Here is a 20,368-nt window from a genome sequence, read left to right as displayed (position 1 = left end):
TAGCGCGTTGCTCCATCAGTACGAATTCGATCGCGAGTCGGTCCGCAACGCCACGCAGAACCGTCTAGATTACCCGCCGGATAGAGAGTGCGTTGTCGCTCGCAACATTACCGCTTTTGCTCGGGAGATAGCTCCGGGGTGTATTTTTTTTGTTTGATAAAGGGACGGTGCTTAGCGTGCTGCTCAACGTTCGGCGTTTCAGTACGTGCTGAGCCTGCGAAGCGATACGTAAGGGCACACCAGTTAAAACCCTCTGGATCGGAAGCGACGCATCGTCGAAACATATTCAACATTCGCGTTCGGCAGATACTTATTCGAGGCAGTAGTAATATAAGAACGTGGTTCTTTAAGATTATTCGAGAAGCAAGTTGTGGCTAGCGTGGTGGCAGCGTGTTTTTTTTGGTATTTAGTGAGTGAGTTACCACGATTATCTTGCAATCTTTGCCGCGAAGTGAAACTGTTACAATACGCGAAACGCGGATATATAGTGATCGATTCAGATCGCACCCCACCCTTGTGTGCGTCTAATAGCAAATTAGAGTGCAATTAGTGAAGTCGTGACTGTGGTGAAGCTGTGAAGCATTCGGAAGCAGAGCAGCAAAGATACATACACGAAACCACCACCACCCTTCCTGTGTCGAACCGTACGCGTGTGTATGTTGCAGGTGTTTCACATTGTTTTTTGGTGTTTTTTGTGTGTGTTCGCGGCTCGAATGCGTGATTACTAATCGCACAACAGTTTTGATCAAAGCAATCCACACCAAGAGAGGTGTCAAAAAAATCACAGACACGCGGCTCAGTTCATTCGAAAGCCGCGCTTAAGTGTGTTCTCTTAAGTTTACGTGCGTTAAGTGGAGCGAAAAATCGGTTATACAAATTCGCAAAAATGAAGGATATCTACAGTAAGGGAAATCTACTGCACAAGGACGCCATCTACAAGGATGTGGTCATTATTGGTAAGTAGTAGGACACTAAGTGAGGTGCTGGAGAATAGGGGGAAGAAGGAAGGATGTGACGTTAAATTTTACGACCGGCAGTCGAATGATCACGGTCTAATCGATATCCGATCCGGTGTTCGATCGAACCTAGCGGAGTGCGCTACAGACTGTGACGAAATGCAGTAGCGTGGACACCGTATTGATTGAGTGCATCATCATCATTCGTGGAAGTTTTCCTGTTTTATTCTCGAGAATCCACAACACTCCGTTCAACCGTTCAATCAATATTAGCCCATTAATTATTACCAAACCATTTAACGGTTGTACGTAGATGACTCGCACATGCTTCCAACATTTAAGTATTGATGTCGCTTAAGGGAACTAGTAGTATGCCGCATTTTTATCGGAGAGCACTTGTGTTTTCCGTGCTGTACACGAAACAGATCCATCAGGTTTGATTGCTGTTACGGGTGGTTAAATGGCAAGTTTTGCCACTGATAAGAACTGATTCTGATAAGAGCTTCGGAAAGATTAGAACCCCTACCAGGAAGTGGTTTAACTACAAAGTAAAATGATGCATGGACTTTGGGCTCACGGAGAAGACGTCTTTCTAATCCGGTGCGCACTCCAGCTGGCAAAGTCCAATGCGGTTGGGGGTGCCGATTCACTTCAGATCCCTTTTTGTTTAGTACCTATTAATCTGACACATAGTAGCAGCAAAGTTTTAGCATCAATTGCGCAATAAAGCTGAACGATTTTTTATGCACTCCACAGTTGCACACAGTTGCTCCCATTTCAAGCACCTAAAGTTCAATGGAATGGTGGCGCAGCACTAGCCGCAGTATCAGATTGCCCATCTGGCTTATCATCTGGCTTTATGAAGTGTAAAATGTGGCTAGTGTCATTAAAGACACCACCCAGCAGTGCAATGTTTTGTAAATTGAATCATCCGTACAAGCTACAAAACTCGCCCCGGGTTTGATCTCTGGGCGCAAGATTTACGATCGGAGCTTAAAGATCTTCCTTGCTTGCCGTTGTACGGTGTACTATTTTTGAATCGCTCACGTGTTGTAATAGCTCGTAGTTGTAAATTCGTTCTGAACATCCCAACGGTCTGGCATCGGTTAAACACATCGGCGTCAATGAGCGTGGCGTCAAAAACGTGCTAGGAAGGGTTCGGAAATGTTGTAGACAATCGTCGTCTGACGAAAGACGACGTCTCTGTACTGCAGGACAGAAGTTAGGAAGGAAGGTGCCCGGTATAGGATTATAAATAGCAAGAGACGCGCAGTACAGGGCCACATTAGCACGCATCACACGCCAACACGTGATGGGTTGTTGCATTATGCAGAGATCCTGGAACTCCAAAAGTGATCCATCATCGATCTGCCGACGTTGGCAAGCGATCGAACGGCAGAGGCAGTAACGATGAGATAACGCTCCCGGAACCTATTTACAGCACTAGAACTCAAATCCACTATCGAAGATCATCCATCAGAATCACCTGTTGAGCATGGAGGGTGTACTTCAAAACTCGTTTTTCGCACACACTGGTTCTGGCGTTTTGCCGACTCATCACCACTTCCTGATAAGTGGATAGAGTGTAAAAAAGGGGTTTAGCAATTGCTGGAACTCTGCTCCAGAGAGAGAGTGTTCCAGATGCTGTGAATGCTAGAACCAGTAAAGCAAGCAAACAAACAAAACCCAACAAAAAATTTCGAGTGTGAACAAGTTGCGGTTCCAGAGATAAGTCGCATTACTAAAGGACTGTTGGGTCTCCTCATCTACTCTATGCGTCACGCAACCTTCACCACGTGGTTCTGGAGTAGATAGTACTGTACTTGTATGCAAAGCACTTATCACTATCATGTGCTATCCGCGTGCATGCACCCGCGGCTAGTACATCGAGAATGAAATGTCATCCGCCTTCTACTCGGTTGATGCTTTGATCTAAATAAAGCGCTACGCCATCTACCGAGAATCGCACACAAGGTACGGGCCGTCGCGAATTCTCTGCCACCGTCATCATCCACGAGACGCAAAGTCCGGCTTGTACCGGTACGTGCGTTGATAAATGAACTCGCGTGCGCCTGTCAACGATTGTGCGCACGACGAAAAACGTGCGCTTGACAGACACAATTGGACCAGCACGGACGCGTCTAACAGTGGGGAGGGGGGGGGGGGGGGTCTTATCGATACGACGTCGGTCTATTTCCGTACCGGCGAGATCAGCTGTTCCCGGGGGGCTCGTTGTGTTGGAGCGCACACACCAGACGAATGATGAGTAATGTGCGCGAGCGCGCGGGCCCACATGTGCAAGATAAGACTTGAGGTATGTGTGCGCCTCAGCCGGCTAGAACATCGCGACCCTAAACGATGGTGTCACGTCTGGTTTTTGGGTGATAAGATTAAACGCTTTCACTGGCAGAGGTTTAATGAGCGGTCATGCTTACTGGTTATGACCTCATAGTATTGGATGATGCTGCACAATTTGGGAAGTTTCTTTGGCCAATGGGGAACAGTGGATGTCCAGAACGTGTCCTCCAGAACCTGAGCACACTCAGCTGATTCCCAATTTCTAATCTCGCCCTCCCGCGCCTACTGGTCACCTTGACAATGATCTTTTGCGCGAATGTTACGCGAGTTTGTTAAGCGAATGAATTACAGCTGAGCTTTGGCGCTGGTTGCGTCTTCACACACTTTATTGAAGCCGCTGTTGGGTGGTTGTTAGGTCACGTATCGTAGGGAAGGCCTGTAATTAATATTAATCAAGCAGAAACCCAACGCTCGCCCGATGGTGTGTTATCGGGGCGCTCTGGCACGAATGTGGAAGTGCATTGCCTAACCTTCTGACCCTAGCGCTTGATTGGTGGTTTCGCTGCTGTTCCGAAGCCGGTGAGCCTTTATGAGGCAATAGCAACAGAGAACGTCGAAAAAGATACGCAGTGGGGCGCAGAATGTTCAATTCTACAAATGCAAAAATACTCAACACTTCATAGGTTCTTCGTATTGATTAAATGCCTTCTCGTGCTATTTGCAGGCAATGGACCAAGCGGTATATCACTGTCGTATATGCTGGCCGGGCACTGGCCGTACTGGTCACCGGAGAAGGCACAGAAGCATCCAGATGAGCTGCTGCGGGCACGGTTAAATTATTACGACTCGAAGAAGAGTTTGGTCGAGCACGATCTGTTCAGTTTGGCCGATGGTTTGGAAGGACGCAGCACAAATCCAGTTTCACTGTTGGTGAGTAGTACTTCCAGGACTTCTTTAGTGGAATTAAGCAACCTAACTTAAATCCTTCCCTTCTCACTTCCAGCTGGACAGTTTGCAGCATCCGTGTGCCGATTTGGGCATGGATCTACCATCAATGGTCGAGTATCGGTACCATCCGGAAAAGGAGGTAAGAAACGTTCCAGACCTCCATCGAACCCCGTTGATGTCATCGCACTTATCTAGGTGTCCTGCTTTTCGTTTGTCGGTGGAACGCTTGTATAATTGAAATTGATTCGCTTCACCCTCCTAATCTCACCCGTCACTATCGGGCGCACATGACAGAACCCCGTGTGCGATTGTGCATGTAACGACACGGGTACGAGTGTGGTGCAGCTATCATAAATCGCGCCCTGCTGCTGCTGTTCCCGCCTTATCGTCACGCATCGATCGCGCACCGCCGGGTGGATAAATATTTACCAATCGCTTTGCCATCTTTTTTTTTGTTGTTGTTGCTTCCGCTGATGAATTGCGGAAAAATACAACAAAACCATCCAAACCCTCCAAATCAGTCCCATCCAACTCCTCCCCATCATTGAGACGTAATTGAAATCGAAACCATCGATGTCATGGAATTTTTTTGTTCGGGACCCCCCCTACATGGAGGAGTAGATAGCATTGTGGTGTTTAACTATCTGACACCGAATTTATAATCACTATTCAAATATTAGCTGTTAGTCGCCTGGTGTGCGGTGTGCAGTTCGTCGTTTAATGATGCAGTGAGCGATAAAACGATTGAAACACATTAAACAATGTTTCCAGTGTTTGTTGCTCACAGTGCGTTCCAAACAGATAACGGAAAGTATGGTTGAATCACCTTTCGGTTCCGTTCTCGTTAATCATTAAACGTGATAGTTTGAAGATTTTATTGTTATAATAAATGATAAAGTGGAACGTGGTTGTGCAATCTCTTTTTTATTTACTCGACGGGTGGTAAGTGATCTTGCTCTGTTAGAGGAGTCTGTTAGTCCGGAAATTCAAACGCTTCTACGTCATCTACGTACCTAAGGTGTAGAGCGTCTGAAAAAGATTTTACGGTGTAGGTTGTCTGGTATCATTTCAATGACATAACTTCGATTCCTACACAGTATTAACGTACACTTCACATAGCTCTTTAATGTGAGGGTGTAGGGTATTCTTTGGGGTTTATTAGGTATCTCATAAGCGCGGCTAAGTACTAGATCTTCATAACTCTATTGCATATCTCAACATTAATGTTGTTGTCGATGTCGGTCGGTCTTTAAACCCAAGATAGGTTAAATTTGAGAAGATGTAACAAAGTGATAATCGTGAATCGATCTTCGTAAATGGGTATTTATTAGCAGATCCTTAGATAGAATCTCTTTCTTGTTGGTTTTCCTTTGGTAATTATCTACTTCAGGCCGTAAATTAATGTTTCCTAAGTCGTCAGGTTAGTTTAGGATTATATCTAAGGATCAGAGATGACCAATTGAAGAAGACCACTGAAATGTCTTAGAATTTAAGCTTAGAATTATATCTAAAGATCTGAGATGATCAAATAGAAGTGGGCCACTTAAAACTCTTAGAACAGAAGCGTAGGGTTATATCTAAAGATCTGAGATGATAAATTGAAGTTTACTACTAAATTCTCTTAGAACTGACGTCTAGGGTTATACTTAAGTATCTGAGATGATCAATTGAAGATGGCCTCTTAAAACTCTTAGAACAGAAGCGTAGGGTTATATCTAAAGATCTGAGATGATAAATTGAAGTTTACTACTAAATTCTCTTAGAACTGACGTCTAGGGTTATACTTAAGGATCTGAGATGATCAATTGAAGATGGCTGCTCTTAAAACTCTTAAAATTGAAGCTTATGATTATATGTAAGTATCTGAGATGAGCAATAGAAGATGGCCACTTAAAACTCTTGGAATTGAAGCTTGGGCTTTTATCTAAGGATCTGAGATGATCAATAGAGATCAACCACTTAGAGCTCTTAGAATTGAAGCTTAGGATTATATCTAAAGATCTGAGATGATCAGTAGAAGATGGCCATTTTGAGCTCTTAGAATTGATGCTTATAGATATAATTTTCAGTTATTTTAGGTTGGCCATCGTCTGTTGGTCAGATTCTTATCAGAACTCTATGCTTTCTATGTCTAAGGATAAAGAGCTCTGTGGATATTAAATGTGCCTTATTATCCAGCTGCTTTATCATATTCTTCAAAATATACCATCTGCATGAATATCTGCAAATGCAACTTTCGTGTAAAATGTCGTCCCAGGCTACACAATGATACATGCAGCATTATTTAAACAAGTTTAAAGTTTGCTCGGTTTGTGCATCTCCCATCTTAGTAATAACAGTTTGTCATCTACATTGTTCCGATGTCCCTATCGTGATGTCCACACCACTGAGCAATGTTTATGCTCGATTTGATATGCAAACGTGCCGGTTCCGGTACGGTGAATCGATATTTGAACTGAGGCCTGGCGGATGAAATCCAGCAGCAGCAGCAGCGTGTGCATAATTGAACGCGTGCAATAATCCACCTGAATTGTTCGCTGACTGCACTTGCGAATGGATGACAATTTTATGTGGAACAGTTTGCAGTCGATTGTTTACTTTGGATTTTCCTTTTGATGTTACAGTTTCTTTCGTTTTATGTTGCTTTCGCTTATAATAACACGTGCCGTTGTGCGCACTTGTACATATTTTGGTAAACGAGGCATAAAATTTGTTTTCCTGCTGACACACATTGCTGCGAGTAATGTTCGGGTTGTTTTATTTGGCTGGGACACGCGCCACATGGGGACGGGGGAAGTAGAATTACCCCGGACGTTAGCATTCCCCACAGTCATTTACGTAGCCAATTCACAAACTAATCGATTTGTGTTAGCAATTTACCGTCGATTTCTGACCGTGCGATGCATTAATTCTGTATTTTCCCACCTGTTCATCAGTCACACCGGTACGGTAAACAACGCCAGTAACTAACGCGTCTTTCGCCTGTTTTTTTAGATTGACCATCTCGTACTGGGACGTGGACCACCGGGCGGTTCCTGGCATCGGATGGATCCCAACCTGCGCACCCTCTCGCTCGCCGCCTGGATGTCACTTCCCGGGCTACCGTTCGCGGAATGGGAATCACGCCATCCACCGGTGGTGGAGACCGTTGACGAATCTGCTCAACCGTTGAAACCGATTGCGTCCGAGCCGGTGCTTGCGTGTTGCGGCAGGTGTAATGAGCTGGCAAAGCGCACCAAGCGTAGCGGACAGAAAGTGCCCTTAATCAAGTGTAGCAAATGTTATCGCAGCGGAACGCCCGCGGACGGTAACAATAACATGAGCAGCGCGGAAGGAAATGGCATTTCTGGGGAACAGCAGCAGCAGCAGCATAGCGACGGTGGTGGCAATGTGGTGGCCGTGTTGGACGAGCGCAGCGGCAAAGTGAACGTGAAGTTGCTCTACCCACCGCGCAGGAATCTTTCGCTGAAGCGACAAGTTTCGAAGGAGGTCGAAACGCGTGCCCTAATATCTAGTGTCGCGCAGTACTACGAAAGCTACGTGACGGAGATGGGTCTCGAGCGGTACTTTATGAACGAAACGATTGTGACGACGGTGGTGCCGCTGGATGGGAAGTGTGAAGCGGCGCTGCCGGAACGTTTCCGGAAAGGCCGGTGGATTGTTGCAGGGTAAGTTGTCTAACAACGCATTTTTCTTGCAAGATTTCTCACAGTTGTTGGTTAAACGATCATTTTAACTAATATTATTTTTTAATTGCAGCTTCAACCGAACGACAAACAAACGCTTTACGATCGTGTGCAATAATCTCGTGCTGGCGAACGGTGCTTCCGATCTCGCGAACCGATTGGGCGTGAAAGGCGAAGGTTTGGAGATGCCGTGGGTAAAGTACGAACTGCCACACCTCGAGCGAGCGCTGGAAAAGTACGACGATCAGGCTCGCACGCAGCTTAAACCGGTGTTGATCGTCGGTGCGGGGCTGAGTGCGGCCGATGCCGTCACCATTTGCCGATCGTCCGGCATTCCTGTGGTTCACGTGTACCGGAACCGGACGGCTGGATTGGACAAGATGCTACCGGGAAACGTTTATCCCGAGTACCACGAGGTGCACAAGATGATGAAGGACTCGAACCGCAAGCATGAGCTGTACACTCCCCTACCCGAGCACACGATAGTCGATATAGCCATCGGCGGTGATTCGCGGCGCGTGACCGTGCAGCACCTGAAGACGGGTGAGCGGCGTGAGCTAGACGTATCGTACTGTGCAATACTGATCGGTTCCCGGCCCGATCTACGCTTCATCTCGTCGATAACGGGTGCAAAATTTACGAATGGTTCCAGCACGGAAACACCCAACCCACCGCCGGTTCTAATCTCCTGCCCCGATTCGGAAACGGACGACGAAACGGCCCTTAACCACTGCTTCAGCCGACAGCCGGTCCAACCGCTAACGATGTGGATGTTTACCGAGCAGCTCCTGTCCTCGTGTCTTGGCCGGAAGCTTTTCTGGCTGAAGAACATGTGTGCCAAATGCAAACACATCAACCTCACCGATAAACCCCGCCACAAGCAGCAAAATCTACAGTACAACGTGCTAAATGTGGCCCTCGGTGGTCACTGTCCGCACCAGCAGGATGAGAAACCCGGCCTAAACCTGAGCGCCGCCTCCGGTATGGGCCTCGGGGAAGATCCAGCGAAACCAATCGACTGCAAAAACAATCCAATCGACGTGGATAAATACACGAACGCGGTGTTGCGCACGGCACACGCCGGACTGTACGCGATGGGACCACTGGTGGGGGATAACTTTGTGCGCTTCATACCCGGCGGTGCACTCAGCATTACGGCCGCACTGCACAAGCATACGGAAAACGATTGATTAGGTTGGCGCACGAAGCGAAACGAGCAGATGCGATGAACGCGATTGGCGTTTGACGTGGGTAATCGTTCGCCCCTTAAACCGATCCCACTAAACGGTTTCGGAAGCTTTGTTTGGAAGTGACTGTCTGTAACCGTGTTCGGGAATACAGGTTCTGAATGGACAGACAACATTTGGTTAATAATCAACGCGCCACCGCGCCTGTACGACACAACTGTACAGGGTGGTTCGTGCCTTTATACAGACTGGCTATCGTTTAACGTTGGTTTCGATTAAATTGAAAGACTTTCACACGATTTTAAAATCGACAACCATCGATCAAAAAGAACACGGTAGCGAAACGTTTAACGTTAAGAACATTCGGTGACCAATGGTTCACCCCAAAATACGTCAATTTGAAGTGCTGTTGATTTCAGACTATACGCTATTTTTTTCTGTTTTGGCTTTATATGTTGACTAACGCAATAGTTGTGAATTACGTTTTATTCGCACGGGATGCAAATGCTCGTGCCAGTTAGCGTTTGTGAGAAGGTTTGATTTTTTAGTTTTAAGCGCTGTATACAATATTATTCTCTTGTTTGTATCAACCAAAAGAAGATTGTTAGTGTTCAATCAATCGCTATTCGCGTGAGGGTGATTATTTTAGCGATGCTTAAATGTAATTTCTATTTGTAATTTTACAATTTTTTGGTTTTTATTATTTTTTTGTTTTCTTCAAATCCTCACACTTTAACCGGGAAAAGCAAAACACCCCCAACATTCCCAAAGCAAAGTATGCCCTACAAATACTCTTACGAATGCACTATGATCCACTCCATGAGTTAGGAACTGTTAGTGTGTAGTTGTGTACGGTACCTTTTTAAAAGCAAGCAGGCCCGAATATTAGCAGCAGTACAAGAGAAAGCAATCCTACCAATCTGCCTAGCGGGGATTCCAATGGTTCTACGTTCATCATCCCCATCCGCTTTAACCGCGAGGGGGGTTTTGCAGGAAACCTCCCGTCGGGTTTTAGTACACTTATTTAGTACACCGTCTGTGATTTAGTTTCGCTTAAATGTGAATAGAGAAAGTGTTTTGTGTTAAATAATTTAGTTTCCTTCCCAAACTGCACCACCCTGTCAAACACCCCAATCACCCAGCACACTTCGTACTCAAATACCAGGGGGTTGATGTTTGTCCGGCGGGTTTTTGGGAGTGACAGTTGAGCAGTCGTCCTGACGAGGAAAAAAAATCACTTTCGTCCGTAGTAACTACTGCCATTGTAGTTTTCTTTCTGACACACGGAACCTAAGTCTGCCTTAGCCCTCATTCGTGGTCGTTTGCCCTGGAACAAGCAATGTTTAGCGATTGCTATACTTTCGCATCGTAACACCCAGGTAGCACATATTAGGTCGAAATATAATGGAACTCTTCATAATCACGCGGATGCACTTCGTACAACTTAGAAACAAAAGGAACCATAACAACCGTATCAGTAACATTTTGCAACTTATAAAGCACTGCTGTAACAAGCCAATGTACGTTTTAATTCACACGTTGAACTTTAAGCTTAACTTTGTCTCTGTCACTCAATTATCGTTCTAATTGTTGTACTTTAGGGAGATATTGCTATACATACATATATAGTGTAACTAAAGCAGCCCTTCTTCTCCACGGCATCTTATAATCCTAAAACCGTCAAGTTTGCGAATATTGTAACCATTGTAACGAATGTAACCGAATTCTAAAGCAATTGATTCGTTTGATCCTACGTAGTAGTACCACCGGTGTGACGGTTGCAGACAAGCACGAATTTGAGAGGGGGAGAAGGAGTACGAGCTAGTTGAGAGCGCGGAAGAAGTAATATGAACAAAAAAAACCTAGTAGCAAGAGGCAAACAACCTAGAGACTGATCTTTGTACGTTTTAGAACTAGTCTAGGAACACGGTTAGAGTTGTGCGCGAATGCGATCTGTAATGGTGATCCTTTCGAATGCTTTACTTACTATTTCCGTTCCCGTATAACTTTTGCCTTTTTCGTCGGTGAAGAAACATACAGTGGGGGGCCGTTAAGACCCGCTTGTTTCTCCAGATTAGAGTGATTGGAAGACATTGATTGCATAGTAGTGAGCTCGTTAAAATGGACATTTTTGAACAATTAATTAAATCGGAACTACTAAAACAGAAAAAAACAGGGTAGACTTAAAGTCAAATGCATACACGACAGCTGCAGCAACAAACAAACCTGATACTACCATTACTACCTATCGTTACTACTACTCTACTACCATAAAACTCAAGTTTAACAAGTTTTGTACATATGTATAACGTTACTTAAATTGTGTCGTGCGTGTACGTGTGGACGCGTGTGCGTATTTGGTTGTTTGGTGAAGATTTCGGGGATGTCACATTTTGCCAATATCATCCCCATATGCTGTATTGTAGCGAGCAACATTTTGCTAGAAACTAGTAGTAGGAAATCATTCAACCATCAAATACGCGCGCACACGTGACCACCGTTGAGAAAGCACACAAAAGAAACGCAAATCAAACAAAAAAAAAACTTTGCGCGAATCAAAAAGAAAGCATTACGTCTTTACGTAAAATTGTTACGTTTTAATTCTTCTTTTATGGAAAGTTGAAAATATAATGCAAAACCACAAAGAATCTTTGACAAAGCGTGTGGCAAAGGAGAGGGTTCGAAAATATCCGAAAATTTGCCCTATGGAGTAAACTAAAGATAGCTCTTATTTACGAGGGAATGTTTAGGAAAACTTATAAAGAAATCTTATTCGAAATGCGTGGAAATCGTAGAACTCAATCATTTGGTTCTTTTCGCTTTTAGTTTGACTGCCTTCTTTGGACCACTACAACCTCCTATTTCAGGCTTTATTTACTTAATTATCTGTAAATAATTAATTTTCCTAAAACGCTTTTCATTTGATTTGGCAAGTCGTACTGTTTGTATGAGTCCCAAAGGAGAATCATGAGTGCTGCCGGTTCAAGAATAGATCCCGTTCAGTGCGGAATAAACCCCTAGTGTCGCATCTCAAATATAGAGGGCGCTCTCGCACATGTAGCTGAATGCAACATATGCTCACGTGTGGTTCGCTTGTACTCAATTGCTAAATTTAAAAACATTCAACGCAAAAACTGTGATTTAAATATGAGGCATTTGTTTGAAAAGATGCTAAGATTTATGTTGTTCATCCTGCAGGATGACTGCAGGAAAAAATGGATTGTGAAATTAAATATTTGAGCTTCCTTTCAGAAGATTAATTCAGAGGAAATGAGAAGCTAGCTTTAACTTCGTGGTTTACAGACTATTTATTGGAAGAAGAGGGTTCTGTGAATTACGTTTTTTAAACGAACAGCTTTAATGCTCCTGCTTAATGTATATGTCTTTGCTATATCTTAATCTCATTCTAAAGGTATTCAGAGATGATTCTTAACTGATAGAGCTTAACTGATTATTGAATCCATATCTCTATTCTACTACACGTTTACTTCTCTTCTGAAGTGCCACTAAGACATTCATGTGTCCGCTTCTCAGTAACCATATGTGAGTACTGGAAATACTAGCTAAAATACTTCAATTGTTGCTTCATAAGAAAAAATCACACAGAGCACTGTAGTGTCAAAAGGTGTCATTCATAATAATTAACACTCGCTTCGTAGTACTCCAGCAGCTTCCCATACGTACAACACAGGAAAGATGCGTTCCAGCAAGAGCAATTGCACCGTGCGTTCTAACCACAACAACGTCCCTTAATTCGCGGCTCTAACTGCGTCAAGAGTGATCGTCACCCATTTGGCTCCGTTTGTTAGCTTCGTTGAACTCGACCCATGCGCACATTCGCTACCGCTCCAAATCCTATTTTGGAGCGAAATGATGAAGCAACTATGATATCATTCGCATTACCAAACCTGGCAAAACACCAGAGCTTCCGCCCCAAAATGTACCACTAGATGTGACCCATTACGGGGGCGGAAATGGTCCAGAACAGGACGGGCAAGTACCTCACAAACTTTCGTACCCATAAAAATCTGCACGGTGTGTTTCGTGGCGAATTTCGCCCGACGCAAAACGGGAAACGGGTGCAGTGGAAGGTTTGGATCGCATTTTGATCTTATAATAACGTCCAACAGCACCCAGTCCGGGCGATTGCCAAAACGAAATGGAAACACCCACACCGACCGTTGGGCTAAAGTTGGTGTCACAATTCCGTTCCAGCTTTCTGGCCATAAAAGGGGCAAACTCCATTCGGGATATGATATAATTGTGCATCGCTGAAGTCATCTTTTCGGGGTGGTGCATGATTTCGCAAGGTAGTTTTTCTCACGTTCATAAATGTAGTTTTACTATGATAAAAACTTGGTTTCGTATCAAAATGGCTTCCATATTTTTGTTTATAACATCATTTTATGGTGTTTACACAATGTTGCACTTAAAACTCTTTTGAATAGCATAGAAAATCCCTTGTCATACAATTTAAGTACTGCAAGATTGCAAAGTTTTCAATTAAATCTCTAGCATACAAAACTAAAAAGCTTTTTCTCCAATTAATTGATGCTCAAACAATCTCGAAACAATTCAAGAATTGCCAAAAAAATTAACAATTCTAATTGACAGAAAACTTTGTAAAAAATAATTGTTCTATACAGTATAGATTTATGGAATTGAAGGACTACAGTACATAGTTGAATACTTGAGGTTATGAGGTGTATTTGTACTATTTGTAAAACAAATCGAAATTGGGAAATGTGTAAAATTTAAATCTTTCTACACCTTTAGTGTTCTTTTAAGCTGCATCATCTGTATCCTAAATCTCCATAATAGAAATTAGGAGTCATCCATTCATGAGCATAATCATGAATCTAATCATAACCACCCAACACTTCAGATTGCTTTAAGATTTCAACACCGCGCACTAATTACGTCGCTTATCTCTTACGACTTTCTACATGAAAATGCTTTTAAAGTACATCGTCTTGTCAACGTTTCTTATCGATTTTAAATATCGATCACTCAACTCCCAGTAGCACCTATGTCATGGCCTGCTTGCACTTATGAATGACATTCCAAACGCAGCCATATTTCAACCTGTCGATCACACACTATAACCCCCTCCTTCTCCTGCACAGCGCCGATCATTATCGTTCGATCGATCAGGATCGTTAGTGCACGGGGCGAATGCGACTCGCCAATTTCGCCACCCCAAACCCAAGCCGTGTGTACGCCGACACGCAACACCCACGCGTTCGAACGCTGCTCTAAAGGTTGACAGTGCACTCCGGGGGCGTCAGGGTCATTACGGTGCTGGACCATGGTTTGCTTGGGGTAATACGAGCCGTATGTGTCTGTCGGATTTAGTACGCGTCATTTTTTAGTACCCACCATCCACCGACTGCTTCACCACCCGCCATGCCGGGGCCCCCACTACAGGAACACTCGCAAAGGATGTCGCGCTTGATTTATGTAACGTTCTCTTTTTTTTTCGGTCACTTTTCGGTACCTTTTCGGTGCGTGAGGTCGTGGGTCGTGAGGTTGCAAAGTTTCGTTGGAGGCTTCTTCACGTCCACATCACGTGTGCGAGGGACGGGCGCACTCTGGGCGCCATGCCAATCAGTGTCGGGACGGGAGAACAAGCGATGGATGATACTGGCCGATTACGAAGTTTTGTCCAACTGCCAGATGTTTGCACACGTGAATTGAGGTCATTTGATGGTGACTAGATACGCTGTCGGCAGAGGCTAAAGGGAATCGAAGGGACATTTGTGGCTGCAGCTTATTTTATGCTTCCCACCGCAGCGGTGTGTGTGTGTGTGTCGTAAGGCAATAATTTACTTACTTTGCGGCGTGCTTTATTGGAATGCCCGTGGATATATGATAGACCACTAAGGAACCTCCTAAGCGTGTCTGTAATTAGCGTAATTAGGGGACACGAAGGTGTCCGACTACTGAGGCGACTAGAACTGATGTAACGCACGTTTAGTACATACAAATCGTTCCAAAAGCATGTTGGAGCAATATAATCAGGCCATACTGCATGCATTTGGGTTCAAATTTGGAGAAGGATTATCGTATGTCTAACAAAAATGTACTTCATCAAGATATACGACCTACGCCGTTCTATCAGGAATTAATGTGCGCTGTGCATGTCATAGTTTGTGATCCACTCGTAAAACAAATTTAGCTATAAAAACGTAAATAGCTACGTTAAAAAACTTCTACGATGATCGTACACTACATGCGCGGCATGCAAAACACTTATTACGCTTTTCAGTACCGGTGTTTGTTCAGAGATGGCGACACGGTACATAAGCGGGAAGGAAAGAATCAAAGTAATGGATCGTTTAATTGCTTTTAAAATGCATTTTAAATGGTATTTATAAGCATAATCATGAATTTATTACATATTACTTAATGATAGTTAACTTATTTACACCTTTAACAGCATGACCTACACTAATGGAGGGGGGATTCCCTCGACATTTTTATAATTTTGGTTTCTCTCGCAATTGATCTCATCGGGCTGACATCAATTCGTTTCAGATTTTTGAAAAGAATCATTCATATGAATCTTAGTTGAGCAGTCATTCAAATCAGGAATTGACTTCCAGAAGATTCATGATTCCTCAGAGCAGAAGCATATACAATCCTTTGGGATCTTCTTTTTCTTTAGGATTGTCACAGGAGAGGATCTTCATAGAGGACCCACACCCTTGCCAGGGGAACCTGTTCGTATGCAGGAGGCACCACGCCAAGGGAACTGCCCGATTTGCCGGACTAACAACTTCTCAGGCCTCAGAACCTATTCGGAACCGGAAGTTGGTTTTGAACCCGTTCGGACATTTACGTCAGCGATAGCCCTTATGGGTTAGATGCTAGGCGTAAGAGCATCGTAAGCCTAAGCTCGAACACCAACATTACTGTTGTCGTCCACGTCGTATGTATGGGACCTTAACGGAATCCAAAGTCCCTTGGAGCCTTAAGTGGTATGGCAGTTGGCGCCCATTTTGGCAACTGATAAATGAGGATTTTTTAGTAACTGATCTACACTGTTGTCAGACTAGCAGCAGCACTATCTGACGAACTCCTTCCGGGAAGAGTACTTAAGGTAATTAGTACTTGCTTAGGTTACTAAGGAGTACTTAGGCTACTAAGGACTACCAGACCAGAATTTCATTTCTCATGTTGTTATTGATCTGATCTGAACCTAAGGTTGATAAGGGTTCTTGATCGGATCTTGCTCTTGATCTGAAAGGATAAAACTTCTACATCGAGATCATCCTCAAATAATGGGCGAGACCTCAAACAATCTGCTGCACAGTGAGTCCCTTCTGACGGCCGGTAAGTACCTGCACCTCGTCTGCGTCGAATGTATCCTTCAGGCTAATTCTTGGTGGAATTCGAAATATTTCGCAAGCATGTCTAACGCTCTCAACATCCACTTCATCTCATCCATCCTCAAAAGTAGTAGAATTTATATGGGGCAATTAGTATTGTGGTTGTTGGGAAGTTAGTAAAGTCCAGTCTGTCGCCCTTGTTGGATGACACTGAAAGAGTTACTCAGATTCGCTTAATCTATCATTACCAGCTGGCTATAAATTACGTCCTTTTTTGTAGACACTGTAATGTCGGATTACATCACATTTAGAGCCTTTACTACTTCTCCAAATACGGTTAGATCAACTGTATTCCAAATAGAATCATTAAAATTACATAAAAAAGGAAATATAATAATACAATTATGCTAATACCGAATGCGACTATTTAAGCAAACCTTAAATATATCATTGTTCCAGTCAGCTCACGCAACCCTCCCTCTAATGGTCGTTGTAACGATCAGCTTAACGACGTGCTAATGCCTACTGAAAGGTCCCCAATATGAATGGATACCGTTTTACTAATGTATTCAAATTTTACGACGCTCAGACTGATCATTTCCATGTTTCCTTGACATCTCACACCGGCTAGAAAGCAATCCCACATAATGCACCGTGCTCGGATGGGGACTACTGAACCCCCACCAAAACTCGATCATCAACCGCAGCGAGCGTTTCGACTTCATGAAGCCAATATTTGCGTTTTGCGCTTATTGGAAATGGCAATTAGCAGAGTGGTAAGAAGCTGCTCACACCTTTTGCTGTTGGAGAGGGGGGACTAGTTGTGTACCAGTTATCCGGTACGAGTTGCTCATTTCCTGGGCGTTGTTTCCGCGCCCGGTGACATGCGGATTCTTGGTGGAATTGGTGGTTGGCGATTTCTGCACCATCGCCGTAGCCATATTTCCGACAAACCGGCGATAGGCCGTAACAATAAATTAGTCAACCAGGTTTTAACAGGCGAAAGCATACTTTTGGCCAATAACCGTGCGGGACACTCGGTTTTCGGATATCGCGCGCACCGTCACCTCCCCGGGAAAAGGAGAAATCCTCACTCCCGAACACCCGAAAAAAAAAGGAATAACAACTCAAAACAATAAGGCCATCGACTCTCGAACCGGCTCCGGCATTGCCCTGGTTGCGGAAGACATTCAGGTGAAGGGTGAAGAATTCCCAGAGAGCACCCCTACCCGTTCACCAAGAAACCGTACGACCGGTGCCGGTTGACTGATTCGCCAAACTAGGTCTCGCGTACACAAACACACACCCGGACATCTCTGCCGGCAGCATCGGTTTGGTTTTGAAAAATGCACCACCGGCGCTGTTCGCTCGCACACAAGGGGTCTTCTGGGTGCGTTGTCTGATAGTGGCCCCGCCGAAAAAAAAAACCATCGGTTTATCGAAGTGAAAAAGGTTCACACAGCTCATTCGCGCGCTAGTGTGAGTTCCAGCGACATTGGGCTATCGTCTCGCTGGAGGCTTCGGGCGCGGGTCGCACTGGTCCATTGATTGATATGTGCATACATTTCGATTCAGTAACGCCGAACCGTGCCGGGTGGGAAGATGTTTGCCTGTCGTGGCTTCACAACCGTGTCGGTGATCGCACTAGTACTGTTAGGTTTGCCGCTAGCCGAACCCTCCCGGGATGGTAAGTTGGGGGCCCGTGTAGTGGGCCGCATCCGCGAGCGCCGTCTGGAGCGGATCCAGCAACGGCAGCGATCGCTGATCGCCTCCAATGAGGCTTACAACGATTACGCCACGGACTACCGGGACGAGATCCGATCCAGTTCGGAGAATAATGGGACAGCTCCGGACATGCCGAGCGGGAGCAAAGGTGAAGATTACGAGATGAATATAGCGGGCTCAACAGAGGACGTGCGTAGACAACCTCCGTCCCTCGCCTTACTCGACACACTGAAACCCTCCTCGCGCCGGTCCATGTTTGAGGGAAAGATCCTATTCCGGTTCTACCATGGGTAAGTCACGGCGGTTCGAATGCCCACGCCATTTTGGAGAGTGCTTTTGTGAAGTGAATGTAGCACGTGTAGGACGCAACCCTCTTCCACAGCGGTAACCTCACGAAACAGACGACACTGGTCGAGGACGATCGGCTGCTGAACGGCACGGACTGCACACCGGACGAACGCTTCGCACTGATCGTGCACGGATGGCGCGAGAACTGCTACGAGGTGCCGTGGGTGTTGAGTCTGCGCGAGAACCTGCACCTTCACCGCGGTGGCTGTATCGCCTGCATGGACTACTCTTCCTTCTCGAGCGGCGGGTACGGTGGGTTGGTGGGTGCGTTCCGCGACATCCGCGACGTGCTGCTGCACTTCCTGCTGCAGCTCCGGTACGAGGGCGTCCAGTTCGAGCGTACGTACGTGTTCGGGTTCAGCTTCGGCGCCCAGCTCGCGCTGGACGTGGGCAGCCGGATCGGGGGCCAGGAGCTGGAAGCGATCGATACCTGCGATATGGCCGGGCCCGGCTTCGACAGTGATCGAGCGTTCAAGCAGATGGATTTTCGCAACGCCGCCAAAAACGTCCAGTGTGTGCACACGAGCATCGACAAGGGTACCAAGTTCCCGAACAAATGTCACCAAAACTGGCGGATGGGACAGTGCGGGTTGCGCCAGGCGGCGGCCGGTCCACCACCGCTCGGATCGCACGGACTCTGTCCGGTGTTCTACAACCTTGCGTTTAAGTACCAGTTCCTGGCGCAGCCGAAACCGCTCGAATGCCTATCGCTCAGCGAGATGGCGACCTACCCGCGCAACTACCGAATGGGTTACATGGAAACGAGAAAGAGGTAGTGACCTCTAGATCTCTAGACTAGAGGGGGGGGGGGGGGTTTGTCCAGATGTAGTACAGAGTGTGGAATAATGCTCCATTTGTTTTTTTTTATACGCTTTCTCGTTGACAGTGAGGTGCGTGGAGAACTCTTTGCCCAAACTTCTGACGTGTACCCATACACGGTGTTTACCAACCCGTACAACATATTCGAGTATGGCTTCTAACCCGGAGGCGGAGGCGGATAGATCTACTCCAAAGACAAGACGAAAAAACCCAACCCAGGTGCCAATTTAAGGACCCAGTGCCAAGCATTTAATGATCTACACCTCGCTGTGTGTAGGAGTTTCCGGTTTTTACCTTTCCAAACCGTTGTGGTGGAGTTGTTGTGAACCTGTTCGAAACAAACCGAGAACCAAACCCACGAAGCAAACGGGGGAGTTTCAGGTTTTTTTTGTTGTCGTTTTCTTTATTGTATTTTGCCTGCACAGTCTGATTGGTCATGTTTTATTTTAATACCCTTTTGAGTATTGATTGTTGAAATAAAAACGTTTTACTTCACATTTAGTACGGTAACTGATTCACCCAGTCCCTTTCGCCTACTACGATGACTTTTAGTATCGGTTTCAATGCTTTTTTTTTCGCCCCCCGAACTAGAGCTCGTCCAAATTGGTTACGGTAGTGCGTTTGCCTGCGTCATACCGTTTGCTTGTTCGATAACACGATCATCTAGTGGGCAGGTTAGTGAGTGCCACCGGGAATGGGGCTTTTGTTGTCGTTGTTATGTTCCGTTTCGGTCTCGAAGCGCGTTTAGAAAGCCTTATTTCCATCGTGTGTATCGCTTGTCCACCGACCGACCGGGGGGCGAGCAGATTTAACGTCAACCACTTTCAGAAGATGGCCAAATTATGAGAGAGGGCCGAAACAGATTCATGTGCCACCTCGCACCGGTAACGATCAGTAAACATTAGATGGTAATCGTGGAAAGAGCGCGGAAAAGTAGTTCAGAGTAGGCAAAAGGAAAAAAAAACAATGCTGTCAAATGCACTAAGCCAAGACCAGTTGGTCGCTTTCTTTTGTGTTACTTGGAAACGATCGTTGAACGTGTGTCGTATAACCAACACCGGGTACGTTTA

General features: G+C 45.4%; 2 protein-coding genes across 2 annotated transcripts; both read left to right on the top strand.

Annotated features, from left to right (window-relative positions):
• The first annotated feature begins 777 nt into the window (after positions 1-777).
• LOC128297536 (oxidative stress-induced growth inhibitor 2-like) lies at positions 778-11,717 on the top strand. The gene is made up of 5 exons (XM_053033204.1): positions 778-956; positions 3,979-4,184; positions 4,258-4,341; positions 7,197-7,870; positions 7,962-11,717. The coding sequence occupies exons 1-5, from the start codon at positions 887-889 to the stop codon at positions 9,076-9,078; spliced, it is 2,151 nt and encodes a 716-aa protein (XP_052889164.1). The 5' UTR covers positions 778-886; the 3' UTR covers positions 9,079-11,717.
• A 6,291-nt stretch (positions 11,718-18,008) lies between these two features.
• LOC128298373 (uncharacterized) lies at positions 18,009-19,625 on the top strand. Its single transcript, XM_053034126.1, has 3 exons — positions 18,009-18,421; positions 18,514-19,251; positions 19,366-19,625. The coding sequence occupies exons 1-3, from the start codon at positions 18,009-18,011 to the stop codon at positions 19,457-19,459; spliced, it is 1,245 nt and encodes a 414-aa protein (XP_052890086.1). The 3' UTR covers positions 19,460-19,625.
• Positions 19,626-20,368: the final 743 nt, after the last annotated feature.

Source organism: Anopheles moucheti, chromosome 2 (genome assembly GCF_943734755.1).
Source record: "Anopheles moucheti chromosome 2, idAnoMoucSN_F20_07, whole genome shotgun sequence".
Lineage (NCBI taxonomy): Eukaryota > Metazoa > Arthropoda > Insecta > Diptera > Culicidae > Anopheles > Anopheles moucheti.
The sequence above is the reverse complement of the archived record's forward strand: the minus strand, read 5'-3'. Positions and strand labels throughout refer to the sequence as shown.